This window comes from Strongylocentrotus purpuratus, unplaced genomic scaffold (genome assembly GCF_000002235.5).
Source record: "Strongylocentrotus purpuratus isolate Spur 01 unplaced genomic scaffold, Spur_5.0 spur5_scaffold_9, whole genome shotgun sequence".
Lineage (NCBI taxonomy): Eukaryota > Metazoa > Echinodermata > Echinoidea > Camarodonta > Strongylocentrotidae > Strongylocentrotus > Strongylocentrotus purpuratus.
The window spans coordinates 9,147,584-9,171,730 of NW_022145615.1; the positions used below are offsets into that span (position 1 = coordinate 9,147,584).

Sequence of the window (24,147 nt, forward strand, 5' to 3'; positions counted from 1 at the left end):
CGTGTAAATGCACATGTATACCTGCTGATTTTTATTATCACAAATCATTTTGATTGATTATCCGTCTCCCCATTTCAGCAAAAATCCAGCTCAAAGGTAATCCATGACACATGTATGTACCTCATGATGAATAAAATCAATACTGGGAAAATTATGATCCCATTCCCTGAATTCATGTAGATCTTGCAAAGAAGAAAGTGATCATATTATCTACAGTGAACAATTCTCCTAAATCTAATTAATTACTACTTTAGCGTCTGGTAGTATTCCCTTATGTATAGTTGTTTAAATTGCGATTGTACAGAGCACGAAAAAGGTATAGATAAGTACTATCTACCTGAGATAGTACTTATTGTAAAGTAATTTTTTGCTGCTACCCCACTTGCACACCCTTGCCCATTGAATATGCATAGCAAAGTAGGTTACATGTCAAATGTCAAATGAGCGTGCATCGACTGTATTACGTGTATGCATGTTGCGCTTTGTAAACTCTAGCTGAAGCCAAACTGTCTGCAGAATCAGTTCTTATTATTATGTAAAATTCACTTTAAATAGACCTTATTGCCCATGTGGGATATAAAACAATATTAACCTCCTTTACTCGGGCAATGGATACAAATTATCATCGCCTCTGTGATCTCAGGGCTACCATCATCCCTCGCCTTGGGTAGATAGTAGCCCCGAGATCACCTCAGCGATGATAGTTTGCACCATTACCCTCGTAGTTGATTAATATTTGCTTAATATGGACATTTATAATCATATCAAATTAACTAATAGTCCTTTTGATAATATAAACAATGTAGCTAACAAGCCCAATGGCAGGCTATTACACCATGTGAATTTCTGTGGTTCCCTTAATCCTTAAAAATCAATTTAACAGGATGTACATACATGTACAAATCAATTGTACAACACTGTTACACTTGTACCATGTCCGCTGTACGATAGTTACTGAGACCGGAGAATGTACATTATACACATGTACACACTTCGACAAAGGCCATCTTCAAATCAAAACACCATTTCTAAGGATTCACTCAACTGTCACTTAATCAATAGCTGAACACAGACAGAAAACTTGCAGGCACAAATGGGGTGGAAAGGCCTGAAATCTCTGCCAGACAGCTATACAATAAGCTTTGATAATAAAAGTCTCAGCTTTACATTGTACATCAATAACGTAGAGAAAGAATCCTGAATAGCTGGACCATTTACCATTGCTTGGCAAGGTCACTTACTGATTTATGGACAATGAAACAAACAAAGGAATCCCAAAAATATATGACCCAAAAAGGGAGGGAAATGGTATAAAACCTACAGTGTACATGTGCCGGGACAGTGTTCCACAGTACATGGAGTCCACAGCATTAAAATCTTTAATGTTCTAATGGTTGATTAGAATCAAGTGAATCTCTGGTGGAAGTATAGGGGCACATACCTCCCCCTCCCCCCCCCCCTCCCCCTTCCCCCTTCCCCCACTTCTTTACTTAAAAGCAATATCAATGGAAGGATGAGCTAGTTCTGGTAACAATTGGGGGCAAATGGGCTGGTGGTGAACATTTTTTCCACTACCGGTAGTCTATTGGTTCATATGAACAACAAAAAAGTCATTGAAAGCCTGTTTTGTGTGTTTCGTATTGGCTTCAAAACAATCCGGGTTTCAAAATATGCATTGTTAGTGCTTTTTTCATTTTTATTTTAGAAACTCCAATCTAAAATGTTGCTGTTCTCGTTTTCAATGACATGTGTGCTAGTGCTCCATGTACATACACCAGAGAATTGGGGTGTGTTTCCGTATCCTATAGGTGCTGTGCCTGGAGTGGTGTGTGGCAATGATTGCATATTTTGGCTCAATCAAACGTACAGTACATTCAAACATCCATTGCATGATTCAAACTTAAATTTACTTGTTCAAAATTAAAACTTGTTTGCATAATGTGTACACACCTAATTGAATCTCTGTTTGTATAACTATTACAAGAACTTAAACTGCAAGTGCAAAACATGCTGGTGGGGAGAGAGGAGAGAGGGGAGAGGGGTGAGAGGGGAGAGAGGAGAGAGGAGAGAGAGGAGAGAGAGGAGAGAGAGGAGAGAGAGGAGAGAGAGAGAGGAGAGAGAGGAGAGAGAGAGAGGAGAGAGAGAGAGAGAGAGAGAGAGGAGAGAGAGAGAGAGAGGAGAGAGAGGAGAGAGAGGAGAGAGAGGAGAGAGAGGAGAGAGAGGAGAGGGAGAGGGAGAGGGGTAGGGGTAGAATCTACTTCTGGTACTCTGGTAGTGATACATACATTGTAGATGATAGTGATGATGATAATGATGACAAAAGATAATAATGATAATAATAATGACAACAATAACACCACAACACAATGATGATGAACATTGATGGTGATGATGATGGTGATGATGATGCTGATGGTGATGATGATGATGATGATAATGATTCATTGATTGTGATGATGATTGTGATGATGATTAGATGATGATGATGGTGATAAATTTTCGATTTAGATGATGATGATGGTGATGATGATGGTGATGATAATGGTGATGATAATGGTGATGATGATGATCAGAATTAATGATGAAGAAGATGATCAAAATTATGGTGATGGAAGAATCCTGGATCAATGAACAGGCTTAGACCTACAACATCATGTATTTTAGTAAAGTAAGTAAGTACACTACTGCCTAAAGGTTTTGGCAGCGGGCTGACCCGATGCCCGAAGCGCGTAGCTGAAGAAACGATGTTCGGGTCGCGCCCGAAATCTACCCGAAATCAGCCCGAAATCAGCCCGAAATCTGCCCGAAATCTGCCCGAACTTGCTCACATTTTTGGCAATTGACACTCAAAAAAAATACGCGACCCGCGAGTAGCTTGCCCGCGCCCGCAGCCCGCTGCCAAAACCTTTAGGCAGTAGTGTAGATAATGGTGATGATAATGGCGATGGTGCATGATGGTGATGATGGTGATGATGGTGATGATAATGATGATAATGATGATAATGATGATAATGATGATTATTGATGATAATGATATGATGATGATGATGATGATAGGAATTATAAGGACGAGAAAATCAACACAGAAAAATGAGAACAAATACAGTGGGCAAAGGGGGTATCAAAACCATTGGATGGAGGAATTAAAGAGAACACTAAATATCAAATATTAATTCACAGGCAAAGAATACATGTATGCACAGCCACCAAAACATGATGTGTAGTGCAGGAAAATTAAAAATCTAAATTTAGAGTTCAACACATGGGGGGGGGGCTGTAATTTAATTTTTGTGATCAAGGAATTTATCTACAGCTACATGTACATGTAGATAAGTATCTCTTTGACAATACTAATAGATTTATAGACTAGCCTTACCCATAACATAACTCATCTAAACTGGGGTAAGTAAGTTTCTTCTCTTCTGTTGTACAAACTTAAATGTTTCGCGCATCATTATGTGAAATCCTTTGTCATTGCCTTTTCAATTTCCAAAGCTGCGCCGCGCCGGGGCTTTTACTTAACCAGCCTTTCACCATCACAATAACACAATAACCCAGTACCGGTACCCATCGCATCGCGCACAAGCACATCCCCGGCTCCCTAGATCGGGGACGCACCGGGTGAAACTGGTCACTCGGTTTCGCTTGCTCTTACCTGCCAATATCTTCTCCAATTTGATAAAACTCTTCCACCGATTCCGTCCGAAACATCGCCATTTCCAAGGACCCTGTATTTCCTCAGTGATTCAAATTTGTAGACATCTCGAACTTGAATATCATAAACATAGTAAGTGATAATTCCAGTGATATACAATCCAGGGAATATTGGGAAGCCATACACTTCTGTCACTGTTAGAAACCACCTTGCATCACTGCACGCTCACGGTGCGCGGTCCCGGTGAAATTCAATGTTGTATGGGTTGCATATGTTTATAGTGCATAACGCATGTGACGTGCATTAGTGCAGTCATCCATACAATAAAGGCGTTCGGAGATTTCTTTACTTTTGTTTACTTTATACAAGAAGTAACTTCTTGCTTTATATGATTCGTCAGATTTTTCTATAGTTTGATCAAGTTGATACATACAAGCGCACACACCACCACCCCTCTTCCCCAGGAGCGGATCCAGGGGCTTGGGGCGCACGCCTCCTTTTTACTTGTACCTTCAACAACCGCTCTAAAGGGTAACTTTTTCACAAAAAATCCCTAAACATGGGTGTTTGCCATGCAAACACCCCCCAAAACAAATACAAATTGTGAAAAATGCATCAAAATGACCCTTAATAAAGGATAGGGGTTTCGAGGCTTGAGCGGCACACCCCCATCCACGTCCAAACCAAATCTGAGTCAAATTTCCATTTGCAATCAGCTCTAGCAAGCCTAATTAACTCCTTCACAAAAGAATTAGATATTTATAAATAATATATCTCTTCCTCTCTCTCTCTCTCTCTCTCTCTCTCTCTCTCTCTCTCTCTCTCTCTCTTTCTCTCTTCCTCTCTCTTTCTCCCCATCTCTCCTTTTTTCCATCTCAACTCTCTCTCTCTCTTTCTCTTTCTCTTTCTCTCTCTCTTTCTTTAACCCCCCCCCCCCCCCCTGCCTCATCTCCCCATTTTCCCAAATTATGAACGACTAATTAAAAGAAGTTGTAACATCTATAATGACAAATTAAATTATATAATGGTAGTGATTCAAAATCCGTTGCAGATTATCATTAAATGATGAAACAATTAGCGTAATAGACGTTGGATAAAATCACAACATGATAATGGATATTTTAAAAAATACAATAACCTGCTGAACGACCGTAAGCTGGCGCTGTTGATTTTGTACGGAGTGCCTTATGGATCTATATGACTTTGCATTGATTAACGACTGATAAAAGAATCGTGGATCTTGAGAGGGGTATCAAATTGATTTATTGGGTAGGGGCCCGGAGAGGATGGGGGGGGGGGGGGGTACTCAGATTTGGTTTTGACGGGGTATGCCGCTGAAGCCTCGAAATCCCTATTTTTAAGCGTCATTTTAGCGGATTTTTCTCGAAGTAAAGCCCACAATTTTGAAAAAGCGGACCCATGTTTAGGGGTATTTTTGTTTAAAATGGGACCTATGTTTAGGGATTTTTGTGTGAAATTTTTCCATTAGAGCGGCACACCCCCGTATGTCTTATATGTGAGTGCTCCCCCCCCCCCCCCCTCCCCCGGGTAGGGGAACGTACACCCGAGCTACCCCCTCCCCTGAATATACCATGTTCTCTCTCTCTCTCTCTCTCTCTCTCTCCCTCTCTCGCTCTCTCTCTCTCTCTCTTTCTCTCTCCTTATTTCTCTCCCTTTTCTCACCTTTTTATATCTTTTGAGTACTCAGTTCGAAGTTCCAACAACAGAATTACACATGATAACGATTTGACTTTTTTATATAATATATAATATACTGAAAGACTCGATGTATTTTTACTTTCCAAAGTAAAATTAATATTCAGTGCAAGTATAAACAAAAATAATATGTAAGTGGAAAGGGGCTTAGACATTGCATTGTACTATGCTAACTCATCGGACTAAAATATTGTACATTTAGTACTCGCCTGGTTACGAACAACATACTGTTACACAAAATTAAGTCTTCAGTAGTGGTGCACTTATACACGGCACTTAAAATGCAGAGACAGAGTCAAACGAATCAATCGTTTAATAAAGAGAGTTTGTAACATTGTTAAAGGTAAAGACCAGTATTGGAAACCCCCAATTTCAAAAAATGAAATGGAAGCTCTCATTACCAATCATGTGAAAGAATATGTTTTTACTAATACATGATGATAAAAAATTTGCCGGGAAACCGCCTACTAATTCATATATTTGGTAAATTTGTTTCTCTCATGGTCTGTGAGAGATATAGGGTAGTCCCATATACATCTTTCTGTGTATAGTGCTAGTAACTTTACAAAGAATGGGCCAAATTTCTTATCATTTTGATGATTCCAGAACCTTGCAGATGCTAGATGCTAGATGATCAACCTTTTCTGATCGATTCCACAACGTTTCTTTCACTATGCAATCGCATGACCATAACTGGTCTTTACCTTTAAGATGAGAGAACATTTTGCTGAGGTAGTAACTTCAATCCCAGATGTAGAATTAAAGATAATCTGAATGTTTGAGTGAAAAACAGACCATTATTAATGATACAAATTGGGAAAAAGTGATCTGATCGTAATTTATCATAATAAAATTTCAGATGAATGTAAATCGTCATGAAAGCAATGAATTTGCTTCATGTACCATTCCAAACATTTAAGTGTTGACAGATTTTAAAAAGCCAGTTTTATGTCTAATTTTCATGAGAAAATGGTTGAGAAAATCCAAAAATTAGTTGGGATAATTTACTGTTATACGCCTTCAAAGAAAACCATAAATATCTTTGTAGTTCCCCGTGTGGTTTGAGTATTTTTTTCAGGATTTTGTGCATGTTAGAGGGTTAGTACAGTATATAGGAGCAATGTAATAAGTAACATTTTATACACAAATTACGTAGTTTTTTCCATTAACGTTCAACAATGTTACCGGTTCACTTTTTAATGTACTCTTTACAATATCTTACGCTAGGCACGTTTTTTTTTCTTCTGCAAAAGGGTTGAAATCGACCTTTTTATGAGAAATGTGTACAGTTATCATGGAAGCTATAAATGCATGTGGAAATAATGGCTTCTACAAAAGGTGTACACGTACCTAACCTGCTGAAATCAGACGAGAGATGTCAAACTACTTAATAATGTAACATTTCGATAAAGGTATTTAAAGTCTGGAGTCCATGTAAGAACTCTGACTCAAAGTTATTGGTCCGAATTCACAAAGGAGGTTTGTATTGTCGACAAACCTAGGTTTTATTAGCGTCATAATTATGACGCGTTTCGACGCGTTTCAAACCAAGGTTTGTACAAAATATATGACGCACATAATCCTATGTTTGTCAACAAACCTCCTTTGTGAATTCGGGCCATTATGTGTGAGATAGTTGGACAAAAGGAGGATTTAGATCACTCTAGAAGCTTCTATGAATTGATCATCAGATCAGGGACAGACTGCCCTACAAAAATCTGGCTAATCTGCATGTGAAGCACATTCTATCCATAATGATTGTTACACGCACATCGTCATCGAAATATCAACGCAACGGGTTGCTATACATTGCATGTTATACATGTAATATCAAGTGAGAACAAGATGGGACTAGTATCCACATTCTTAAGATCTGGGGAAAAATAAAGAGAAATATACGCCAGTTGAGACCAACGGTGGTCTACAAAAACCATCAAAATACTACTTTTAAATTGTTCTATTCGTCAAGAAAATTTCGATTGAATAATTCAATGTTTTAGGATGATTCCTTCGGGAAACAAAGACATCACGAAAATGGAAAGAGTATGTCCACAAGGAAATATTCAAGTAGGGGAATTTTTTAAAAACTTTAAAGAGGGTAATACGTAAAAGGGCGTAGTTGTCTGCAAACTTACTCGACGAGGTATAGTTGTCTTGAAAACGGTTTTTGATTTAGATAAGGGGTCAACAAAAAAGATGTTGTATTGCCCTTTGCGCGACCCAAATATCTTGAAATCTACGGTGGGCGTTTTAATAAGGATTTTTTTTTTTTAAACCTCTTTTTAGAAAAAAAAATGTATCAAAGCATTCAAACTTTGGAAATATCAGCCTAAAGAGGGAGACCAAAAATAGATTTCCGACCGACCGACCGACCGACCCATGTTTTGGCACTTAAAGGGCAATACAACATTTTTGTTAAAGGCCTAACTGCATACATTTCGTGTTCGTAAGTCATAGCTAAAACGAACACACAAACAAACAAATAAGCAAAACAACTGTGTTACGTTTTTTCTTCCTCAAACGTTCTTAACGGGGTATGGTTGGACTCGGTTGATGCGGGAATATATTCTGATGAGAGCGATCTTGATTAATCTGAGGACAAGGAAGAGGACTTCGAAGACGCTGATGAAAGACATTCCGATGTACAATCCCATCAGACCACCGATGCTACCAAGAACGCTAGGGATCTGAGGAGTTAAACAATTTGAAAATACACCAATGATGATGATGATGACAATGATGATGATTGGAATTTAAATTGTCAACTTCACATTTATTTCCTTCATATTGACAAGGTGGTGAACAATGAAAGAACAGTGAAATAACAAAATCCAAAAGCAGAAGGAGGGGAAAACCATGATAGCAATATTTAATGCTTGGGTTGGGAACGCCCTTTAGCTTGGACCAGGGACTTGTCCCTGCTTGGACAATACACAAGGACAATACAAGTAACTTTAAATACAGGGAAGAGAATTAGTCATTGAAGGATAAATTCATGTTTGGTAAGAACTTTTGCTAGTAAGAACCTTTGCGTATATTGTTACGATGGCAACACAGACCCAAGGTATCAGTGTACTAGAATATTACTTATAATAAGCAGCATAAATCTCTCATAAAAACCGGCTGACATGACTGTCCCGAGTCGTATACAATCTTATACAAAATATAAAAAATAAAAGACGGTGATTTTTTTTTCTACAAAAAGGGAGCAACGTCAAATTCAAGACGTAAATATAAAATGATGATGATGATGATAATAATAATGACTATGATAATATTAATAATAATAATAATAATAGCGATAATGATAATGATAATAATATAACGATAATGATCATAAGAAAGTCTTGATGGCGGCCATTAATTTGTAAGATGGTTGCCTGGGCCCTCTTGAGCACAATCTGAGATTCTCTATTTTATATCAAACATATAACACCGGTTCCAAAGATACCTATGACACAAAACACACAGATAATTATGATGTATTTTGTTAGTATACTGCTCCGTTCATACTCACCGTGTACACCGGTACCATTTCTACGACTTCGTAGTTAAGATCTTCATAAAAGATCTTCAAGCGAATCAGATTTTTTCTGTTAATATCAAAAAATGAGCATAAAAGAATGAAGGTATTCCTAATTAATTTTCATTGAAAACGTTTGCAATTAAAATCTTCGCTCTTTTTTTTTACAAACTGTATTTTTGCTTCTTCAGATGACGAATTAGTTCAGTTAGCAGCTTTTTCGGTGGAGCATTATTTTTTTTTACGAAATAGAACAGCATTTTTAACATTTTTGAATTTTCCGTTTTCATCTCGATAAATTTTCTCTCATGTGGTCATAAGTCCTCCAAAAAAAAAATTCTTCTCAGACCATTAATTGAAACATTTTTGACATTCAAAGTAAGTTTAGTGATTACAACTATCAAAAGTTCATAACTTCTTGCCTGTAGATAGACATTGGTAGATTGGTAGATTATATGAATGTGTGTGTGGGTGTGTGTGTGTGCGCGCGTGTGTGTGTGTGTGCGTGTATGATTTTTCTCGACAGGGCATTAAAATAAGATCAAGAGCAGCTTGGTATGAAGATGGAGAAAACAATACGCAATATTTTGAACAGTTGTTAAAATCGAATAAAAGGAAAAGTGTAATTAGGGAGGTGTACAAAGAAAATGGGGTATCTACTAGAGATAAGGAGGAAATTTTAAAGGAAATTAAACTATTTTATAAAGATTTATATTCTTTAAGGGCTGATATAAATCAAAACGACCCTTTCTTTTTTAATGATATTTCAAAATTAAATGAAGACAATAGGGAAATCTGTGAAGGTAAATTAACTAAAGATGAATGTTTGAAAGTTTTAAAAGAAATGAAATTGAAAAAACCCCGGGAAATGATGGGTTAAGAGTTGAATTTGATTATACTTTTTGGCCAGTTTTGTTAGTAGAAGTATTGAATGAAACACACGAAAGGGGGGAATTAACGGCATCTCAAAAACAAGGGGTAATTACCTTAATTGAGAAGGAATCGAAAGATACTCTCCATATAAAAAATTATCGACCCATCACGCTTTTGAATGTAGATTATAAAATTGTATCTAAAGTTCTAGCAAAAAGAATGAAAGAGGTTTTAAATGAAATAATTCATCATGATCAAGTTGGAAATATAAAAGATAGGAATATTGGGGAAGCTGTACGATTGATAGATGACATGTTATTTTATTCTATGCATTATGGGGAACAAGGGAAAGGGTTTTTGTGTGCAGTGGATTTTGAGAAAGCTTTCGACTCTGTATCTCATAGATATTTATTTCAAATATTGAAATTGTTCGGTTTTGGAGATTCATTTATCTCTTGGGTATAATTATTGTATAAAGGGATAAGTAGTTGTGTTATGAACGGTGGTCACTCCACGGGGTATTTTGAAATAGAAAGGGGAGTAAGGCAAGGGGATCCATTATCGCCATATTTGTTTTTGGTTGCCATCGAAATTTTGGCGCATGCAGTAAGGAGGGACAACGGTATTAAAGGGATTACATTTGGAAAATCTGAAATTATGCAAGTGTTATATGCCGATGATATGACAATATTTTTGAAGGATATTGATTCGGTTAGAAGGTTGCAATATATTTTTGAATCATTTGAACAAATTAGTGGTCTTAAAGTGAATAAAACAAAGATACATTTTATGTGGATGGGTGAGGATGAGAACAAACCTGATGGGCCTTTATTTGGAAATTTGGTTAAGGAAATACATATTTTAGGGGTTAGTTATTCATTAGATCAAAGATTAAAAGATGATTTGAATTATAAAGAAATTCTAAGTAAAATAAAAAAAAATTGCTTGTATGGTGGAAAGAAAGAGATTTAACTATTATGGGTAAAATACATTTGCTAAAAACTTATGCGCTTTCAAAATTAAATTATATTTCATCTCTCGTTATTGTCCCTCATTGGGTATACAAAGAAGTTGCAAAGATTTCATTTGAATTTATATGGAGGGGGAAAGATAGAATTAAACGGGCAATAATGTATCAGGATTATGACTTTGGAGGATTAAGAATGATTAATTTTGAAATGTCCGTTAAAATACAGCGCATAATGTGGATAAAACGTCTTTTATATGGAGAGAAATGTTTGGGATGAAAATTGTTTTTGATCACTGCTTACAGTTCGTGGGTGGTAGATTTATTTTTGTATGTGATTATGATTTTAAAAAGATTAAACTAGTTTTAAATATTCCACCATACTATATGGAAATGTTGCAAGCATGGCAAGAGACAAGTAATTTAAGATATTTGGAGGGTTATATTAATCCAATTATTTTTAATAATCAGAATATATGTATAAATGGAAAAAGTATATTTGATAGATACTTGTTTGAAAGAGGGATTGTTCAACTGAATCATTTGGTTGAGAAAGGTCATGTTAAGTCTTTTAAATATTTTATGAACCTCGGTATGAAAGGTAATAATTTGCTTATGATTATTGATATTTATGATGCGATACCCAGGTTATGGAAGGATGATTCAGGGTTAATAGAATTCCTCGAGGTTGATTTGATAAGCTTTAATACTTATTTCCATATTTCTAGTAAAAAAATACAGTTTGTGGATGTGGGTTCAAGAACAATCTATGATTATTTTATCAAAGCACTGCAACAAACGTATGATTTGCAGGTAAGGGATGGGCAAAATGATTATGATTTTATAGATAAAGAATTAAAAGAAATATTTGTTAGACCAAGAATTACTATACTCATTAGAAAACAACGTGAATTTCAATTTAAATTATTGCATGGAGCCGTATACAATAATGAGCATCTTCATAGATTTGGTTTTGTTGGTGATAATTTATGTTCGTTTTGTAAGCAGGAAATAGAAACATACAAATATTTATTTTTATCTTGTGGGAGCGTTCAAAGGATATGGCAGGCTTTAATACAACTTTTTGAGTAAGATGAAATTAAAGATTTAGAATGACGAGATATATTTGTTGGGTTGGTAGGTAGTTCATATAGAATAAAAATGTGCAATACTATCATTTTCATGGTGAAGTATGTTACATTTATATCTAGATCGGGGGGGGGGGGCGAGTACTAACTTTAGAAAAGATGAAAAAAAGCATTTTTAAGTATAGGGATGAGGAAAAGAAAATAGCAATTCAAATGGGAAAGCTAGGATCACATTCTTAAAGTGGGAGCAGCTTAAGATTAATTAAGATTTGTTTTCTTCTCCACCGTGAGCCTGTTAAAAGCGTAACTCTATTTTGCGACCTGGATAACTTATTTAGTATATTTTTCTTGAGTTAGGAATGTTGGCAGACATCCACTGAGTGAGTAGTGTGTGTGTGGGGGCGGGGGTGGGTGGGTGGGTGAGTATGTGTGTGGGTGGGTGAGTATGTTTGTGTGATAGAGGGTGAGTATGTTTGTGTGATGGAGGGGCAGGGAGGGGGCAGGGAGGGGGCAGGGAGGGGGCAGGATTGTTTCAGTAAAATTACCTCCAGATTTGTTTAAGTTTTTTTTTTGTAATATATAAGTGAATAACATTTACAATTGACATATTACGTTTAGGTACTTATAAGTTTACTTTGTTGCTAAGTTATATTATACTGCAAATAAGTTTGTTTTTAATTATGTTTATGTAAAAGCATCAATATTGAACACGTTTATTTTATTCAATTGTATGTTATGGTTTGTATTACACATTTGGAGAAATAAAACAAAATTGTTTAAAAAAAAAAAGTGTGCGCGTGTGTGTGTGTGTGTGTGTGTGTGTCTCGGGGCGAACTAACCTGCTTAGTTCGTTGCTCTGTAGTACCCTTATGAGATTTTCATTTGCAGATCCATTCAATCGGCGCAATAAATGTTCCTAATAGGAGATCAAATTGAAAATGATTTGTTGATTAAAGAAAACATTCAAATATTTGTAAAAGTAACCGAAGTAACGTTTGACCCACATCACTATTATGACCCAGGCTTCGTAGTTTTAGTTTCATCATGATTACCCAAGAGAGGAAATGGTGCCACCCCCCCCCCCCCTTCCCCAGGCATGTCGATTTTGGACGGAAAGATTTTATCTGATTATTGCAGAATCAAACGAAAATGCAATAAGCATCAATTTGACCTTTTATAAATTAGTAGTTATATACATGTACATTCAATCTTTAAAATTAAATTAAATTTTAAAAATGTCTTACCTCATAGCGTTCTGATGGCCAAAGCGATGACGAGGGCGTCCTTACGTATTTGAATTCTCTAGGGAACGATATAATTAGACGTCAACACTATATTTATAACACGGTAGAAATAATTATAAAGCTTTTCATGCATTCAAGTAAGTATTGACTGATGCGGGGGAGGGGGTGGGGGGAACCGGCCCCTGTCCAACTTTGAAATTGATGTGGCATACCTTGTGAACAACAAAATGTAATGATTTAGTCTAATCCAATAAAGGAAAATTAAAACTAGCATATATAGACGCACTCTTTATAAAAATGCACTTTACTTTAAATAGTTTCATATTTCGTCGGCTCTAAGCCAAAAGGGCGTTGACTCATCCTAATGTACATAAATTATTGTTAAAAAACCTTCTGGGTCTGAACAGATATTTAGGCTCAGAGCCAGAAAGACGTTATACCATACTTAAAGTTACTCGGTAACATTGTTGAAGGTTGGTGAAAAAACTGCGTAGTTTTTGTATGAAATGTTTATTATGCTCCTTTTACTTTACTAAACCTTTGACATGCAAACAATCCTGAAAATTTCTCAAACCACAAATATATTTATGGTTTTCTTTGAAGGTGCGCCCTCTTACAGTAAATCTCCCAACCATATTTGAATTTTTCCAACCGTTTCCATGAAAATATGACATAATACAGGCTTTTCAAAAGATTTCAACACTTAAATGTCTGGAATGGTATAAAGAGCTAATTCATTGTTTTGTGACGATTTTCATTTACCTAAAATGTAATGAAATTGTATTAATATAATTGGGAGAATTAGGGAATCGATCAGATCAGTTTTCCCCAGTTTTTAGCATTAATAATGGTCTGTTTTCACTCAAACTTTCAGATTATCTTTAATTTTACATCTAGTATTGAAGTCACTACCTTAGCACCATTTCCTCTCATCTGAACAATGTTACCAAGTCTCTTTAAGTGAAGATTGTTCATGCCTTTCTGGCTCTTGGAAGATAATATTTACAATGACTCACGTGCAAGGCGGAGGGCAGCTACACGGTAACTTGTCATCGAGGAACAGGTCTTCCACAAATTTCCGACAGATTTCTGTTTAATAGTTGGTGACATTGAATTAAAAAAGAATGAACAATTTTATCGAAATAATACTTAATGTTTAATTAGAATCTATTTCGGGGGACTAGGTTTTCACATATTTTATGCCCGTCCACACATGACGCGCGACCCCAATGAGATTTTCTGCTTCGTATGAGAACGTGCCTTTTCTGTTGAATGAAATTGAAATTGTTAAGTCTTGAAACATGATACATGTATATGCGTTAATTGGACCTGTATGTGAGTATCTATATCACAGGATTAAGAAAAGTGTTTATACAAAATATATTGATTCCACTACATGTTATAAAACTGAAGATTATGAATCTCAATAGTCATGTGCACTGCATAACTTCCTGACAGAAGAAAAATAGTTTCCATTTTGAATGGCCTGTGGGAAATTCTGTTCCCCCATGGAAAAGATTTCGGTTCCAAAACCTGCTCAAATCAAATTAATGAAGGATTCAAAATCTCAGCGTTTTCTCAGTCCCATGCATGCTATGTAACTAGTTGTTTTGGAACTAAACTCTACTTACGGTGGGTCATATTCAGCACGTCACACTTTGTGGGGAAACCGTCATAGAATTGATCGTCAACGCATTTGCATAATTGACTGAGATGGAGCTGGTAGCAAATCTTTTTACATGCCACCGAAGAATAACTCAACTCAGTGGTGGAGGTGAAGTTAGTATCCTTCCCGTCAGAGGTACAGTTCGTGTAGTAGCCTCCCAGTCGCTTGATGTATTCCTGAGGAATTTAAAACGTGAATGGAAAATGGCTTGTACGTGGAAGCGTGAGAGAGTACGAGAGAGGGAGAGAGATGGAGGGGGAGGGAGAGAAAGATTGAGAGAATGCAATATGGGAGGGGTTTGAAAGAGATTTTCCTCATCTCATTATATAATGATAATTAGTATTGTTGTTGTTGCTGTTGTTGTTCCTCTTATACTGTAATAATAATATTATTATTATCTTATCTTATGTAATAATAATATTATTATCATTATTATTGATTACATGATTATTATTATTAGTAGTAGTAGTACGGCCTAGTTGTATTGTAAATATTATTTCTTCTTCAGAATGTTCATTTTTCTTTAAGGGGATGTCCATGTTAGTTGGTTTCGAAAGGAGCAGAACAATTGAACAAACAGATCAGTGAATAGTTGAGCAAAAACCTTAACATCCGATAAGATAGTTCTATTTTACCTAAAGAAAAGTTTAATCATTCAGACATGCATCTTACCTTCAATAGACATAATCTAATTTCATGCTGTAATCCCTTCATCAATAATTCCAAGAAAATTGAAAATTATTCAACTGTCTGCACAAAGCAAATACTTTGTGTTTGTTTGATTTTACGACTTCAGTTTTTTGTTGGCTCATATTTCACTGATCAGTTTTTCCCATGCTTCTGGGTTTTTTAAAAATCATCTCGATATGAGGCAGCTCCCCAGTTTAAAAAGAAATACCTGTCGAATCCCTATCGACGTTTCTTGTCCGGTTCCCAGAGACAAGGCATTGTCTTCCGGAAACGGATATTCATTAGGATGGTGAATGGTGACCTTTGCCCCCGTTTGATGCGAGAGAACGCCTAGATACTCGGGTTGCTCCACGAAAAGCGTCAAATGTAAACCTGAACGAAAGAAAATAGATAATAGAGTTTACATAGGTTCTCTTCCTATCTTGCTAACAGACTACATAGTGTACCGTGTCAATTAGGTGTTCGTAGTACTTTTTGACAGTCAAATGTGGGGTGCCACAAGGCTCAGTATTTGGGTCCTTGCTGTTTTGTACATGCCTAAATCATATCTGCAAGTTAAAAACTACAATAGTCACATTTAATCTAAGCGCTTTACATTGTGATTATCATTACCCCAGTCATTGGTTTCAACCGCTAATCCGCGCATAATAGTGCTCTACTCTCCCAGGGGAGTATTCCGACCAGGCGCTATTTTATAAGCGCACACATGCCAATCTAACCACATTAACGTATTATTAAAATCAACTAGATATTGGGTTGGAGCTCTCCAGTTTAACAAAAATAACTGTCGAATCCCTATCGACATTAACGTTCGCACCCTACCGGATATCCATAGAACACCTATAGTTGGAGAGTGGCACATGTAGATTAATTAGGGACTTTTAGATTCGCGTGGACTGATACGTGTGCCGTCCATTCAAGGCAGTGCATTAAAAAGGACGTCGATCGTAGCAATCCCCATTGTCTTTGTGCGAATCTAAAAGTCCCTATTATGTCTTACACACGGACGACAATCGGGCCGCGCTGGGTCTCGAGCGCTCCATCAGAATTTCACTTCACATTGAAAACACATCAATTTCTTCCCCAAAATAGTGTTTTTTACCGCCAAATGTTCCTTCAAAGCAAATATGATCTGAGAAAGTGGAATGGCTATAATGATACTTGATGAGGTAATCCCTGAAGCAGCTTTTCCAAGCTATACTGGGATGGGATGTGTTGTGACAGCAGGTGAAGGTGCAGACAACAAAATGGTGTACAATTGCTTTATACAGTAAAATAGTGACGTGCAAGTAAAAAAATCATGCTGCTATATGGTTTACAGCATTCTGGAACCTACAGGAGGTTCCAACCCTCTGATGACAGGGAGGGCGGTCATCTGGAAAGCAGCAACTGTTGGGGCAGTAACTGCAGTGAATGGTAGTTGATTCCAGATGCGAATGGTGCGGGGGTAAAATGAGTACTTGTAGGAGTCTATTGTTGCCTCAGGAACAGAGAGCTTGAGTGTGTGGTCTCTTCTGCTGATGTATGTAGCTTTGGTTATGAGGTGAGGAAGACAAAATTCATATAACTATGATCTATGGGTCCAAGCGAGCACTTGGAAATCACATTTTTGAAAACAATACAAGAAGTGAATATTTGGAAAGTTTCACGGATTTAAGAAAAAGAAGAAGAAACGTTGGGCTAAAGGTAATTTTCCCCGTGTCTACACACACAAAATTCATCGTATAGCTATCCCTAAACGGTATATACGATGATTCTCTTCATACGACGTTTCTTGTGTGTGGACGCCATGTTCGCTATGCGATGATTCTTTATACGACGTTAAATTATAGAGTTTCGGGATGATTCTTGTTGTGCGTGGACACGCTGTTAGATAAATACAAACAATGAAGACATTAACAACAACAAATAACTGATGGAAAAACAGGACTAATTCTTCACTGAATAAGGTCTCTGGCTATTCACTATAATCACCTATCTTCGCTCCAGTGATCTCAGGAGAGCAGACAGCATGACACTTTGAATGAATAATCGCAAGAGTGGATGGAAGCTTGCCTACTAAATATTAAGGTTGGTAGAAGCTTAAAGGTAATACAAAGTTTTGGGAAATTTTGAAAATTGGGTGGATAGTGAATCTTTACAATTTTGATATATTTGGATGCCCCTGTGGATGTAGTATAAGCACTAAACAAATTAGCCCCTAAAACACTTTTTGAAAATTGAATATAAAAGTTTACCGGTGCTCCCGGTAAATTTTGATAAATTTCAAATAGCGCCTATGGCCGTGCAGTGGTAGTTGCGACCATGAAACTATCAGAATATGTAGTTGTGATATATAATTTCCAAACGGGAATAGCTAATTGGTCGATTTTAGTCAAGAAACATTGTTTCATAGCTAAATTAATATCTTGACCTTGAGAGGGAGCTATACAATTTAAAGAGTTTATTATTTATAATTTCATAACTTTAAACTCGATTTCAACCGCGACAACGATCAATGAATATTGTAGGAACGCATATGCTTCCAATAAGTTAATTTAAACCAAATTCATGACCCCATACCAAAATTTTGTAATACCTTTAAACTTTACGTTATGACAACTCCAGCCGATGACAATTTTCTGTATCAAATTTATATTCGGCTGTCTGCTTTTGATTTAAAGGGCCTTTTCCCAATTTCTAAAAATACTCCAAATATGTATTAAACCATATTCTATTTATTTTCAACTCTCTTCTTTCTCAGGAAACCTTGATTGTCATTCAATTAAAAAAATGTTATGCTATTATTGCAAGTAAAGAGAGCAGAGGGGGTTACTTTTTTCCCTCAATTAATCGACAGAAAATGGATAAGACTTTACCAAACTGACAATTTGTTCTCACCATTAAGACCTCCTGTTTTGCCCGTCAATATATTCTTGTTGTCCGGAGACAATTCTGTGTTGAAGGTGAAACAGTTACCATAGTGACGATTCTGCCAAACGTGGAAATCCCGGCTGAAAGAAACAGGGGGAAAACAATCCTGAAAGTGTAGTCTAATATATTTATTCAATAACGGAACGGGGGCGGAGAGCTTCACGTTTCGACCCCTAAGGACTATCTCATAACCAGTTCCCATCAGTTCAGTTCAGTTCAGTTCAATTCAGTTCAGTAGCAACTTTGTACTTAAGAGATATTAATTTGTCAGTTTACAATTGATTGGAGGACCAGCCCGGATAAATCGTAACTCTTTATATTGAGAGCCATGGATTAGCCATTGTTTCAGGATCCAGTGCTGTAAACTTTTTAACTTGCGGACAGTTTCGATTTTAAATTGCAAAAGTAAAACACAGTCCATCTGTGGGATTATTTTGTTAAATGTAAAAACTACAATATGTTATCATCATTCGTGCACCTTATTGAATTCAATTGTCAAGCTTTGTTGACTTTTACGGATCCACAAGTACTATTGTTCAAACTTTCTTTGTATTTTTGTAATTTTTTTTTGTATGTTTATTAATGCTACTTGACATGTAGTTTTAAATCTTAATCTGTTATTATATTCCATCAATTATTCTTCTTTGCCTCTGGATAAGATGTGCATCAAAATAATAACAGTAACCATCACAACTATTCGTCTTTTATAATATAGTCCTACATAAATATGAAAAGATTTACAACATATTCTTTGCAAACTGTTTCAAATTATTGTTTGAAAATCAGCATTCCGAATAGCCATCCTGTTCGGCATTTTTCTGACATAATGACGTGTAGGTATAACATTATGTATCATTTCTGGTCAATTCAATCCAATCTAAACTAACCTGATATTACATGGTCGACGATCGAAGGTACACTGCACAATGAAATCTTCCAGCTGGTGACCGTACTGTTCCAGCTCTTCCTTCGTCGGGTTGATGACGTTAAGAAAGTCGCTGTAGTCATCGGCTTTGGAGGCCTCATAGAAGCCCTGCCAGTCTTCTCCACCAGACACTCCATCCCAGCCGTTTTCAGAAAATTCAAAGTCAGCAAAGAACGAGGGATCGTACCATGACCACTCGTTAACCCAATTAGGTGCTGGGAACTCGCTATTTGGTAACCCAAAAGACGATACTGACCCTGACGGTGGCGGGCCGTAATTAGTGGATGAGGACTGCCCATCAGCTGACCCTCCAGGTGACGATGATGCTGGTTCCTCCGACGATGACGGGCCATCATTACTGGAAGAGGATTGACCATCAGATGTCCCTCCAGACGACTCTCCAGATGAAGCAGACGATGATTCCTCCGACGATGACGGGCTATAACTACTGGAAGAGGACTGACCATCAGATGTCACTCCAGACGACTCTCCAGATGACGCTGACGATGATTCCTCCGACGATGAGGGGTCATAATTACTGGAAGAAGATTGACCATCTGATGATGACGCTGAGTCACTTTGCGATGAAGACGACGATCTACCATTCGAGTTCTGATCACTAGATTGCCCATAAGATGATGCGGAACTCGAGGCGTACCAGTTTCTATATGCCGATGAAAACCACCATGAGTAATCATAGTCGGCACCCTCAACTCCGCCATCGAGATTGACAAGGTCTTCGAACCTACTGCCTTCTATCTGCGACCTTCTCATCATGTTTGCATTGCACACGGTCACCGCCGGGAATGCCAGGTTGGGCCGTCCAACGATGTCGATCTTCGTCGAGTACGGCCATCGAAGGAAATCCTTGAGGATGACGTTTCCCTGAATGAGGAAGACAACTAAGAACGTGGTACAGATGCCCAGCCAGCATAGGCGATAGATGATGTTCTTTTTATTGACGACGAACTGGAGGCCGTGGATGGTCGTCTCGTTACCAAAGTCGGTCACGGATTTTTTCACAGTATCCTTTTCTTCGGTATCCATTATGTTCGTATTATTTTTCAACTGTTCTTGCCATTGGTCATGTAGCAACTGCCAGCACAGCAGAGGGAGGGAGGGAGGGGAAGGAAGAGAAAGAGAGAGAAAACGAATAAGAATGGCGGTAAATCCTCCACTGGTAGTTTCAGGACAATTTCGATATTGCCCTGTGTGTCAAAGATTTTAGAATGAGTTGTACAACACCAGTTACTAGTTAGAATACTTGCATAAAAATGACATTTCATGTAGAGAACAAGCATTCGACAACATCTACCCTAAAGGTCACAGATGATTGACTTCAGCACATACTATTCTAAATACACAGGTACTTTATTTGTCGACCTGCGGAAAGCATTCGACACTGTCGACCATCAAATTCTTATGAAGAAAATGCATAACATCGGTATCAAAATTATGTCTAGTGACTGGTTCCATATCTATTTAAGTGGAAGAACGTGTAAAACCCTTGCAAATCATGCTCTTTCATCTTCATATAGTGCGGGCAGGGTCCCGCAAGGGTTGCTTTTAGGGCCCCTCTTATTTATTATGTACGTTAACGATCTTGCCAAATATAATTATTAAATCAAGCGGTCTAAAATTATATGCAGACGACAAAGTGATACATGTATAATATTCCGTTACCTCAGTACGCAAAATTGAGTCAACTCTGAACAGTGAGCTACTTCTTTTACACCAGTGGATGAAGGAAAATAAACTAGGTGTTACTTATGAAAAACAGTTTGTATGTTAATGGGTAGTCGTCACATGCTGTCAAAAGAAATGAACTTAATATTACCCTCTGTAAGACCAAAATTCAACAAGTGGAATATGTCAAGTACTTAGGTGTCATTTGTGATGAGCAAATTAAATGGAACATTCACACTGATAAGATGGTGAACAATAGGACACATGGTAAGCTTTCTGGTAGATTAAGAAACACCTTGAATGAATCTATACTATAACTAGTATATAATGCAGTTATTCTTCCCCACTTCAACTACGGAGATGTTGTACATTTATATGGTTTGACCTGTAAATATGTAAATGAAAGATTACAAAAGCTCCAAAATCGTGCTAGGCGTTTGATTCTACATATCAATCGTGACTCTTGTATACTCAATTCAGAAAATTCACAATGCCCTTAACTGGGAATCGTTACACGACAGTAGAAATCAACATTTGCTAATTTATATGTTTAAATCGCTTAAAGAAATGATCCCTGTTTATAGAGTATAGAGGAGCTATGGTTTATACTAATCTCCTTGTTATTGTAAGAACTGTCTCAACTTGTAGTGGTTTTAAGCGTAAATTAACCAGGGAGAGTGTTTGTCCCACTCACATCACCAATCCAATCACCCAGACTACCTATTCCAGATTCGGGATATTGTATTCTCTGTATCGGGGGGGGGGGGGGTTCGCAGTCCTTTTATATAACAACCATTTTGTAGATTCTAAGCATTTGTAGGTGTGTGTTGTTCCTTCTTTATATCCATTAATTTAGTAACGAATTATACGTCATGTTTAATATTTACTGGACCCCGTGGAATACCAGGGGGTGTTTCACAAAGATTCTCAGTCGAACTTAACTCTAAGTTGGACTTAAATATTATGGAGAGCCATTTGTAGCCTTATAATGAAAAATATTCAAAAGCAAAAATTTAGATATTTTAGACTTTTCATCAATTCCACATCAAGAACATGAAATCTCCCATGATAATAGAAAATATGAATGATTTGAATCAACATTTTATGCCTTTTAAAATAACTTCTACAAAATGTTTTCAAGGGTGCTAATGGCTTTCCATAATTATTGTCAAGTCAAGCTTAGAGATAAGTTCAACTTAGGATCTTTGTGAAACACCCCCCTGTAAGCCTATGTCGTGCCTGGTACAGCTCAATATGTGCTTTCCAGCCGTTTCATTCATACTTATGTATATACTTGTACTGTATGTTTGTTTTTAATCAAACGGAAAATAAATACTACTACTTCTACTACTACTACTACTACTACTACTACCCCTACAACTACTACTTGCCTGTTGGTGATCGTTTCTTCAACTTCGTCATTCAGCTTAGTTCGATCTGCTGCAGCTCACATGATACGTCAACAGTGACAAATTCAAATCTAGTTTCCCATTGCTTTTGCACGGGTTATGTAAAGTTTTACCTCCACAATATAATTGTAATCAGAACATAATGGTGGTCCATCGCATGAAATGACGTGATTTTATGAAGAAGGTTAATAATAACGTATATACTCAAGAAAATATTGAAGAATAGTTTATACTATATAGTTTATTATTGTCGAAGAATAAAGCATATTTCGTACTCTGTTTTGCATTTCATTACTTTGATATGCAATGTCACACGTAACGAGTATAGGTGGACTTATTTTGTTTTATCTTGCGACGTTCATGTCCACTCCTAAACGAGTCCCATTATATATATGGCTAGTATTTACATTGGTAACTGGTAGTTACAACGATTTCTCTCCGATTGAAAACAAAGTTGAGAAAAAAAACCCCACAAAACTTCATGGATATGCGAAAATTTACGATCATGAATGGATATTATTTGCTGGATTTTATATACTCACCAAACAAGGCCAGACCAAAGTATTACTTTTCAGCTGTCTCCACAAAATATTCTCTCATGTTCTGTTGAAGTTTTGTAGAATGCCATTTTAATACACTTGAAATATCGCCACACGGAAAAGTCTTGAAAAGAGGAGATAAGCGTTTTACACAGTTTGTGAGCTATTCCTTTCTGCATGGATTTATTTGTAAGCCTGTGTTCCGGACAGTTCTAATCCTACATTCTTGCATCACCTACAGAATGGTATCATGTTCCGATTGGATGCACATTCTGCATATTATTTGTGAGACGATTATTTACAAAGTCTGAGCTTTTTAAAGTTTTGTTGTATCCTAGATGTCCCATACACACCAACTTTAATTTCAACTGTATGGCCCGAATTCACAAAGGATGTTTATCGACAAGCCTACACAGTAAAAACGTTGCTTAAAAAAAGTGATGTTTACTTACAGTTGTACACTATTTTAAACAACAGTTGAGCAAATTGTAAACAATGTTGCTAGAAACGAAAGTAATTTTGTTAAACATTAACTGTTTAAAATTTAACATCTGCTATATTTACTATACGAGAGCTTTTAGACAGTGTTGTTTACATATGACGTCATGTGTCACGTCGCGGCCATTAAAGTGCGCGTTGGCTAAAAGCTTTATTTTACATCATGGCCGAACAAGCTACCGATGCACTTCTAAGTGACTGGGGATTCAATGGCTTAATTGAAATCACTTTTCTATTAACCAATTTGAAATGTTTAACTTATAGCGTAAGTTCACAGTTAAAATTTTCAGTATCCGTACGCAATTGTCAGAATATAGGTAGACTTGAAATCCTCGTGTCATGCAGTGCGGCACTGATCGCGCACTCGGTTATAACGTGTGCTAACTTCCTTGCCATAGAGATTGCATGCATCCCTATAATGCAGTTTATACGTGCGTGCATGCAAAATGGGCACTGTTTTGGCGCTAATTCATAAATTGCAGAATTACCCTACCCTATTGTTACTCTTCATATACCTATATAGAGACCCAGAAGTAGTGGTGCACTTATTCAGAGTATCAAACCCAAATTATACCCCATTATACAACCCTTTTGTGGTAAACAACCCCCGCTGAACAGCAGCTCCTTTTTAAACAACTTTCTTTAAACAACCTAGTTGGTGTAAACAACCCCCACTGAACAACAGCTCCTTTTTAAACAACTTTCTTTTAACAACCCAGTTGGTGTAAACAACCCCCACAAAAACAGCTCCTTTT

At 37.0% G+C, this 24,147-nt stretch overlaps 2 protein-coding genes across 4 annotated transcripts in view; both read right to left on the reverse strand.

Moving 5' to 3' along the window:
• Positions 1-4,018, reverse strand: part of LOC115920601 (death-associated protein kinase 2-like) — a 79,154-nt gene extending 75,136 nt beyond the window's left edge. The window contains exon 1 of one of the 2 annotated variants that reach the window (XM_030976699.1): positions 3,656-3,959. In XM_030976699.1, coding sequence (XP_030832559.1) covers positions 3,656-3,717 — 62 coding nt within the window. In that variant the 5' untranslated portion in view covers positions 3,718-3,959. Of the gene's footprint in view, positions 1-3,655 lie in introns of both variants that reach the window. The other variant, XM_030976698.1, reaches the window with a different exon arrangement.
• Positions 4,019-7,455: 3,437 nt separating this feature from the next.
• Positions 7,456-23,234, reverse strand: LOC100891497 (amiloride-sensitive sodium channel subunit alpha). 2 transcript variants are annotated; one of them, XM_030976902.1, is made up of 10 exons: positions 22,898-23,234; positions 19,223-20,355; positions 18,303-18,415; positions 15,631-15,794; positions 14,698-14,908; positions 14,083-14,155; positions 13,067-13,124; positions 12,662-12,738; positions 8,889-8,964; positions 7,456-8,058 (listed from the first exon to the last, which is right to left on the reverse strand). In XM_030976902.1, the coding sequence occupies exons 2-10, from the start codon at positions 20,305-20,307 to the stop codon at positions 7,888-7,890; spliced, it is 2,028 nt and encodes a 675-aa protein (XP_030832762.1). In that variant the 5' UTR covers positions 20,308-20,355; positions 22,898-23,234; the 3' UTR covers positions 7,456-7,887. The 2 variants fall into 2 exon arrangements, with proteins under 2 accessions (XP_030832762.1, XP_030832763.1); XM_030976903.1 differs by lacking the exon at positions 22,898-23,234 and adding an exon at positions 20,944-21,087.
• Between the last annotated feature and the right edge of the window lie 913 nt (positions 23,235-24,147).